Consider the following 9,923-nt stretch of genomic DNA (forward strand, 5'->3'; position numbering starts at 1 on the left):
CATTGAATGATGAGCCGATAATGGTGAATATGGTGGTTATTTTGCTGTGTGTTTATGTTGATAGTGGTGGGGTTAAAATTGATAGTGGAGGAGTTTGTGGTGGGTTTGCTTTTGTGTTTGCATGTGTGATTTTTTGATGATGAGCTTTGAGTGTGTTTGTGCATCAATTGATGAGTGCCAATATTGTCAGGCTGTATACTAATGATCTCTCCTTTGTTGTTTAAAAAAAAAAGGGGGGGGGGTGGGATGCGGGTGATGTTGGCAAAGGGGTAGGGGTGGGGGGGTTGCTTTATGTTTAAGCTTGATTCTGAGAAGAAGGAAAAAATAGGTTTGGTTGATTCTGAATATGCTCAGATTTTATTATATATCAAAAGATTGACAAACACTGAATTAATCTATTCCTGTTATAAGCAGCTGTTTTTGTGGGTTTTTTTTTCAGATGTTTTGATATGTTTTGGCAATGATGACTTGAACACTAGCAAACTAGCAATTAAAGTAAAAATTGGTTGGTGGGGGGGGGGGGGGGCATGTCATTTTTAATAGCATTTTGCTGTTTTTTCATTGGGTCAGATATTTAACTCATATATCATCATAACTTGTCTTTGAATCTCTAAAATAAGCCTCATGATACTCTTCTTTTTTTATTTCTTCTTTTTTTTTCTTCTTTTTTTGATGAAGACAGATTGGTCTTATTAATTTTTCACATTATTTGTATTTCTTTTTATCACAAGAGATTTCTCTGTGTGAAATTCAGACTGCTCTCCCCAGGGAGAGCGTGCCACCCATTTTTTTGTATTTTTTCCTGTGTGCAGTTTTATTTGTTTTTCCTATCAAAGTGGATTTTTCTACAGAATTTTGCTGGAACAACCCTTTTGTTGACATGTGTTCTTTTACTTGCTCTAAGTGCATGCTGCACACGGGACCTCGGTTTATCGTCTCATCTGAATGACTAGCGTCCAGACCACCACTTAAGGTCTAATGGAGGGGGAGAAAATATCGGCGGCTGAGTCGTGATTCAAACCAGCGCGCTCAGATTTTCTTGCTTCCTAGGCGGATATGCGTTACCTCCAGGCCATCACTCCACTCATTGTCAAGCAGCTGTTCTTACAGAGAAGGCAGTTTTCAGGGTAGCTTGTGGGAAAGGGGATCAAATTGTGAGTCAGAAGCAGCTGACTCTGATGTTGTTTGGTTTACACAGTTGCAGAGCTGTTTTACATGTTGCTCAAAGATACCAGGGAATATGATTAGAACCTGAAATGAATTGTGGTACCCACCTGTGACATCTTTCATCATCATTTTGCTTGTGTTGTATGAATATCATTTTAATACCCACCTGGAAATAAATCTTATTTATTTTCTTTCCAGTATCAGTATCAGTAGCTCAAGGAGGCGTCATGAGTTCGGACAAATCCTTATACGCTACACCACATCTGCTAAGCAGATGCCTGACCAGCAGCGTAACCCAACGCACTTAGGCCTTGAGGGGGAAGAAAAGATAAATAAAGACGAAATAGATTGATTTAATATAAATAGATAGATAGATAAATAAATAAATAATCAAACAGATAAATAAATAAATAGGTAATTTGAAAAAAAAAACACCTAATAGAAATTGAAAATAAAATGAAACAGAATGAATATCTTTTCTTTCCAATGAAAAGGTAATCAAGGGGCAGAAGGGAGATTGCAGAATTGTTAATCGTAACTGGTATTTCAAAAGCAGCCTTTAAAGATTATGTTGTCATTTGTTTTTGTTTTTTTGCAAGGCATGCCTCTTGAAAATGCAAAGCGTGGTAAGTCAAATGGAGATAAATTTTTAAGTTAGGTTTTTGAGAAATGACAAAATTTCTGTGTTTTTTTTGTTTGTTTTTTTTTTTTTAGGTTTTTGAGAAATGACAAAATTTCTGTGTTTTTAGTTGGGTTTTTTGGCTTGGTCCTTTTGAAATGTCAGGCAAGTGTATGAAAATAGCAGTACCACTAGGCTTATATTCTACATGTTATTGCTAGTGGATATTTATATCGGTTGATCACTACATTGTGTCAGAATTGATAAACATGCATGTCATCAGTCAGCATTTGAACAGCACAATTGTCATTGAAGAAGTCATCCCTTTAAATTTTTGTACGGAACATCGCACAGCCACATACCAGAGCTCAACTAGTTTGTTTTTTTTCACTTGTTACACATACTCTAGAAAATGTTATCTATTTATCGTGTATTTAAAATTTTGATTATTATCCTTCCTTTATGTATTATATTTGACACCTGCTTGTGATTGTTTCAGCAAAATGTGTTCTTTTATCTTAAAGAACAACTGATATCTTACACAGACGAGCAAAATAATAGAATGGTCAAAATGTATTGGCACCTGGTGGGTTGAGGGTGGTGATACTTCCAATCTCCAAGGTCACCATGTCTGCAAACATGCTGGTGCCTTTATTCCTATTGCATGTATACAAAGGATCAAATACACTTGTAAGATTCCGTATTCCATGTACCTAGTAAGTGGTCAGTGGGTTAAAGAGACGGGAACGCAACCAGCATGCATTCCCATCCCCCCACCCCTCAAAACAGCATTATTTCTTATGTTTATATGCAGTGAGGTTTTAAAAAATAAGAAAGGGGAGGTTACCTACTTCCGGGAGGTTATCGGCCGTAGCTACTTTCGTTTTCTCAGCGTAGGCGGATAGTAGTTTACACAGGACAGGAATGTCAGACCCCTGCCGGAGTCTGCACTAGTGGGTCATGGTAAGTATGTTGCTTAAACGTAATTTTATGAAGAAAATTTCCTTAACTCACTCAGTACGGCCAGTCCTCTCTTCTCCTCTACACAGACCCCTCGGATGTCCAGTGGGTGTCTGAATGACCCAACCTTTAGCTTCCGTCGTCAGAATTGTGGTATTCTTTGTCAACATTCACCTCTTCAGTATAAGAGCCTTCCGCTTGCAATATTTTGATGATGGTAATTGGGGTGAAACGCTGTTAACGTCGTCTCTTTCGCCGTTCGTATGGAGAGAGTTAAAACCCCTCTTGTAGATAAGAATGAAAGCAGGAGTTGCAGCCCATGAATGCCAAAAGAACTGAGCATGCTCAGGAACAAGAAAAAATATTGGTCGCATTGCACTGTGGCAATGCACTCTTCCTGCGGAAAGCAGCCAGAGTTTTCCAAGAGAAATCTATTGTGACAAAGATTGATACAATTTTATACATTGTTCCCATAACTCACACCAGTTGAGAGCTCCTCCATCTTCTGTAGGGAGATGGATTTGATTGTTTTTGAAAATTACTGAAAAAGACTGCTTGAGACTTGTTTATTTCTATTTTTATGCTTAGCAATCAGGAAGTGTCATCTTTTTTTCTTTCCATCTTGTTTTTTATCTCTCTCTCTCTCTCTCTCTCTCTCTCTCTCTCTCTCTCAACTTTGCTTATGGAAATCATGACTATCAATGGTCGAAACAGAACTTTGTAAAATTATAGGATAAGATACCATAACTTTTTTTTTTTTTTTTTTTTTTTTAAACTTTGGTTGACGGATGAAATTTGCCATTCCAAAGTGAATATGATTTTTTTTTGATTTTTTTTGTTTGTTTGTTTTGTTTTGTTTGTTTTTTTGTCAAGTTGGAAAGAAAATTACTGATAACATCACCCCATTCCTATGAGCTTAAAACCTTTTTTTGGACTTGGTATATGGGTTGAATACATATTGCTGAAGCATTCAGTAAAAAAAATCTTGCTCACATTTTTTGTTTTATTTTTTGTATGTGGGGAAAAATAAAAGGAAGACAAGAGTGTTTGTGTTGCTATTTTTGGAAAAAATGATGAATAAAATTGCAGCATAACCAAACTTGGGCTTTCACAGGTTTTGTCTCATGATTTCGTGTTTGTACTTTGTTTCTTTCTTTGATTTTCTTATGAGAAAAATAAGAGTATGTTATAAAAACGTTCTTTGACCCAGTTTATTGAGTTCAAATGAATTTGTTGGATTGTTTGGGTTTTTTTCTGCATGTTTTGAAGAAGTGTATTCTGGCCTGTTTCATTTGCTATTTACTTTTGATTTCTTGTGAAATGCAACATCTTATGCATTTACACTAATAGCACACATATGCACACACAGAAACACACACACACACACACACACACACCTTTCACAGACTTGCAAGTCTAGAAGTTCCAAGATGTAAAAAAATAAAAATAAAAAAAGAGAGAGAAAGAGAAATGTTTAGTTTTCAAGAAAAGTAATGCAAATGTGTTGCTTTGTTTTGGTGAACGGAAGCATTATAAGATTTGTTTTTTCTTTTACCCAGTAGTTAGAAATATATACAGGAACTTGGAAGACGTGAGAAGGTTGAACCTCATTCAAAATGGGCGATATTTCATCACCCACACCACATAGCAGGATTATGGAAGACAATGTACTGTATATGATTCAATCAGTGATCCATCCAGTTTCAGAAAGATGTGTTAGATAATGTCTGTGTGTACTGGTCTCAGGCTATTTGTGTATTCCCATTATGAATACATAGAACAGTAGATATTGAACCTCACCTTTTGTTTCCGTTTATAATGCACAATAACTTACATATTGCATCATAGTTGAGCAATTATATCAAAACAGCACACAAAGCGTTACACAGAGCATCATAGTTGAGCAGTTACATCAAAACGCACAAAGCACTACATAAACACATAGACCCACACTCACAGACAGATTCATGATGTTATATATACCAGTTGTTGTCATATTTAGTTCTTTATATTACCTGGTACATGGTTTGTGGAAACTTAAATTTTATAAATTAAAGTCATGTTTTGCAGACACACTGTGTGGCGAATATTCAGTAAAAAAAAAAAAAAAAAAAAATTCTGGCGAGTTCTGATACATTTCAGCATGAACTGTTACACATGCTCCAGGAGGCACGCATTGTTTCAGTTCAGTGTACGTTGTGAAGGCATTGTCTTTCCTCTAATACTTTTCTTTAAATCGTCTCTACAGTATTATTCTGACAGTATTATCTACGAGCCATGAACCAGTACACTTTTTAACTTCATGTGTATCGTCTTGTCAACCACGAAGGCCATATGAATGTTGACATGACCAAAAAATTTGACATGTAAAAACATCGCCATAATGAAAGCATCGGCACTGAACAAAGTGAGTTTAGACATAAGATTCACGCACAAACATACGCACACACAAAACTCATCACATCATACCAAGAATCAATGCAGTTGAAAAGAACAGCATTTTCAGGAATAAACACTGCAAGTACACATGGAATTGTCTCATATTCAGGAGAAGTAATTATAGTGTCTTTGGAACATTTTTTTTTTAAAAGAAGAAAAAAAAAGACATTTTGCCATCCTTGTTAATTATTGTGTGTATGTGCGTGTGATTGTCAGTATGTATGCCTTTCTCGCATATTGATATGAGCAGGGTAACACTATTATCACACCCAGATACATCGACGCTCATATTGTTGATTATGAATTTATCTTCATGATAGGCGGGCAGAAAATAGTTGAATTGGGGAGGGGAGAACAATATTCACTCTCGTGTAGTAGAGCAGTTTAAGGCATGGAGTTGTGGAGAAAGCATTTTGTTAAGCCTTTCACTTCCAACCATGGATAGGGGTAACTGCATTATCAGATGTCAGCCACTCACTTGTATATGCTTACCTCCCTTCCAAATGGCGACTGCCTTGATGAGTGTTAGAAGCAATTTCTTTGCAGGTTCTGATGCGATTTCTTTTTTTCTTCTTTTTTTTTCTTTTTTTCATTTTATAAAGCGAAAAGCTATTGAACGTGTCAACATGGCTGCCAGAATGTACAGTACAGAAGAGGTGGCTAGAATTTTGTTTGATTTTCCGCACAGCGTTGACAATGGCAACTTCAAAAATGAGATAGAAAATGAAAGAAATGGTGTTGATCAAATGAAGGGATTCTGGTTATACTGATGATGATTACATGCTACAGGGTACATCAACAGGATTGTGACAGGGTAATATCAGAAGAGGGTATAGAAAAAAAACAATATTTTAGCTTGAAACATTCATTTTGAGGTTTTCATCTACTATGATACCGTCCAGATGAAAGCTTCAAGCCAAAATATTGTTCACAGTGAGTAATACAAAAGTGTGAGCTGATATCATGCGTCCAGGGCATTCATTTGCAACAATGTAGTCACTGGTGTTCAATATGTGCCCTGATAAATATGCTTGTGTGCATTGGATTTGGGACATTGAGTGTGAGCTGCTGTGATTCGAGGCCCTCTTTACACACATCTGACGGCTTTAACTGGACTTTGTCTCCAAGTACTTGTGTTGGACACAAATGACACTCTGCTTGTAGATATCTGCATGTGTGGGACATCAGGGCAGTATGGGGCCTCTAAGGTGTGGGCGAGTGTGACTGAATTGTTGCCCTTACCCCAAAGCATCCCAAGCAGTAATAAAAGAATTTGTGTGTGTGGTTGTGAAACATTTATTTTGTTGTTGCAGTGTTGGGAGCATTAGTGGAAAGGAAATAATTGTGGGTGGTCTCTTTTTGTGTGTTGTTGGGTTTGTGTGTGTGTGTGTGTTTTTTTTGTGTGTTTTTTGTTGTTGTTGTTTTTGGTGGGGAGTCCAGCAATTAGCTTAGCTGTGACAGTGATTCAGTAATAAGATTGATTTTATGCTCTAGAAATGTATTCAGATGTGTTGCTCATAATCATGGTTTACTGGTCAAGAGATAGTGGCATCTGTTTTGTCAGATTTTAAATCAGAATCAATGAATTTCAAAGCAGAATTTTTAATTTAAAAAAAAAATGTGATTAATTTCTTGCAGTGACAAACAATAATACAAAGTCTTGGGATTGTGTGGATTATATTTTAAGGGGGGTTTGGTTTACATTTATGTTTGGAAAAATGGTGATATTTTCTCTTTGTTTTTTGCTCTGTTTTTCTTTTAATTTAGAAAGCTTTGAGGGAATGGGGCATTCATAAATGCTTCTCACCTTTATATGGTTTCTTAAAATGAAGACAATAAAGATGCAATAGAACCTGAATAACCATGACTTTGTCAAGGTAAGTTCGGATTACCTATATGGCCCACGGGTTTTGAAGTGGTTTGAACTTGCACAAATTTTCCTAATTCATTGTGAATAATTTGAACACTTTTTGACCTTTTTTTTTTTCTTTCTGTGTTTGAGGTGATCCTCCGAAAATAGATAGAATGTATTTATGAAAATGGGTACAAATGGGATGTATGTAGTCATGAAACCTGTGATGGTGTCAAGAAATGTGACTATATAGATCTATGCACTAAGATATGAATATTATGTCTGTTTCTATATAGACCTTCATAGTCCTCAACATCATGAACAAAATTGCTGGAGTCTGCACCAGTGGATCACGGAAAAGTATATGTAATTAACTAATTCAATTTGGAATTTCAAAGTTTTTGAGGGGAATGCTGGCACAAAAATATGCCATGTATAGATGGCTGATAAAACAAGCACCTAATGCAAAATGAAATGACATGATGACAGTTGTGGAGAATAGTGCAAGATCAAAGAGAAAGAAATAGGAAACGGGTTGGATCACACATCAGGTCAGAGATGACAACATGTGCAGTTTGTTGTAATACTAAGTTCAATTAATGTAGTCAACTCTTGATTCACACTTTTTTTCTTCTTTTTTTTCTCACACATAAGTTTCACATAAAATCAAAGGTTTATTTATGAACTGGATTTATTCACCAAATCTGCAGTCTCAGCGGCTGCAATATTGTCACCTTTCTGAGTACATGAAAACATTGTCCACACACATCAAAAAAGATTCAAAGAAATTTTTTTTTTTAATCCTGAACTGAATTACAGGTAATCTCCAAAGCAAAACATGCATAAATAATAATAAAACAATATAACTGGATTTTTCACCATGTGGTAAAATGGACATACATGATTAAAACCTGAGCAGTCAATGTGTAACAAACTAAAACTAAACGCCTGGCATTATCGCAATCTCAGGACTGGTGGAGCTTAGAGACCCAGGTGTCGTACTGCTCTATTACAGAGAAGGGAAATCAGATCCTTGTTCTGAAGAGAGAAAACAAGGCAACAGAAATTAATCCACTGTTTGAAATAAAAGGCGTGTTTCTTTTCAAAAAACGTTTTGGACAGCTGACCACCTGAAATAATACTGAAGTGAATTGAGCAACAAATAAAACAATGCTGATAAAATGTCAGTTGTGTATATAAAACTATGGGCTCTGTAATTTCCAAGACTCGTCTTGTTTTCTCACAGTTTGGTGAAGTCCATCACAGGCTGTGTGAAAAACAACAAAAAAGCAAAAACACTCCTCATATTCTTTTTATTTCCTTGGCAGTTTTCCACTGTCCATAATATGGCCATAAAGTGATAAACAAGCGTGTTTTAGTGCCACCACTACAAAAGTTAAAGTCTGTGGTGTATGAACCTCAAGAAGTTGATTACATGTGAAAACAAAAAAAATAATGGCACATTAAAGAGAAGCATATAATTTACATTAACAAAACATGTCCTCTGTGGTGTATGAAACTCAAGAAGTTGATTACATGTGAAAACAAAAAAATAATGGCACATTAAAGACAAGTATATAATTTACATTAACAAAACATGTCCTCTTTTTTTTATAAAGAAAAGAAAACATTTGCAAAACACATGACCTCTTTATAAAAGGAAAGAAAAGAAAAAAAAACTCATCAAAAGAAAAAAGTTATAAACTTTTTTTTTCTTTTATTATTATTTTTTTTTTTTTTTAATATACAGAATTTGATCATCATTCGTGTATTCTTGAAAACAAATGCTAAGAACCCAAAATATATTAGAAATTTCAAATTTTCTTACCTCCAAACATTTGACCTGAATTAAAAGAAGTATTTTTGAAGAAATGATCCACATGTGACATATGTCTTAAAACCAAGCTTCTTATACTGTGTTACTGATCAAAACAAGACATGTAACCTTAAAAGTGCAATAAAAACTCTTCACAATTATGACGTGTGAGGGGCTGTGTCTACGAGAAATTCACAATGCAAATAGTTTATACTTAGATATATAAAAAAAAAATTTTAACAACTAATGTCATTGGACTCTGCATTTTCGTAGATGATAAACTTTTCATACGAATGCTTGGAGTCTTTAAACAATAGCAAACACAGATGCACTGAAAAGCAGTACTGGTGAAGTGTTACAGCTTCATTCGCATCAGTTTTAAACACCACCACACACACATACACTATAAAATGCAGTTCTATAAAAGGAGTTCTACAGCTCAGATGAATACAACAGGATCACGAATAAAGGCTGTGGGCTTTTACAGAACCTTGAGCACATCATCAGCCTTGCTGCAGGTCAGACCAGTGCCATCAGGCTCCACTTGTATATGCTTGACAATGCCATCCTCCGCCACTAGAGCAAACCTGTAAAAAGATCAAATAAAATGAAATAATGAATATAACAGGCGGTTGGCAGGTGGGAAGGGGATAGCATTGTGGGACAGCAAACCCCCACCAATCAGAATCAAAGTAACATCAGAACCGAGAACATTTATGAAATGACAGTTTAACATTAACCCTTAGCCTGCCTAGGGATTTGGCAAATCATATTTGCTGGGGAATCTTCACAAAAAAACATGTAGAACAAAATATCTGAATTACTTTCTTAATTGACACAGGTAATGGCATACAAGTATCTTTCCTGAACGGAAAATGAATAGACAATACAGAAAAATGATTTGCTATGATAAAATGAATATGTGACCCAAGAAGTTTTCATAGAATAAGCATTACACATACACACAAACAAATACACCACACACACAGACACACAAACACACCATCCCCAACAAAGGAATGTGTGGATCAAAATCATAAGCCTACTGCCAAACCCACTGATCTGAAAAT

At 35.6% G+C, this 9,923-nt stretch overlaps 1 protein-coding gene and 1 long non-coding RNA gene across 2 annotated transcripts in view; one reads left to right on the forward strand and one right to left on the reverse strand.

Moving 5' to 3' along the window:
• Nucleotides 1–448: 448 nt before the first annotated feature.
• LOC143296123 (uncharacterized) lies at nt 449–2,315 on the forward strand. Its single transcript, XR_013057107.1, has 2 exons — nt 449–1,825; nt 1,882–2,315. It is a non-coding gene; the product is annotated as an uncharacterized LOC143296123 (long non-coding RNA).
• Nucleotides 2,316–7,710: 5,395 nt separating this feature from the next.
• The window catches only part of LOC143296505 (peroxiredoxin-5, mitochondrial-like), a 12,808-nt gene continuing 10,595 nt past the window's right edge, over nt 7,711–9,923 (reverse strand). The window contains exon 6 of the mRNA XM_076608474.1: nt 7,711–9,440. Within this exon, the coding sequence (XP_076464589.1) occupies nt 9,335–9,440 (106 nt within the window). The 3' untranslated portion in view covers nt 7,711–9,334. The remainder of the gene's footprint in view (nt 9,441–9,923) is intronic.

Source organism: Babylonia areolata, chromosome 21 (genome assembly GCF_041734735.1).
Source record: "Babylonia areolata isolate BAREFJ2019XMU chromosome 21, ASM4173473v1, whole genome shotgun sequence".
NCBI lineage: Eukaryota > Metazoa > Mollusca > Gastropoda > Neogastropoda > Buccinidae > Babylonia > Babylonia areolata.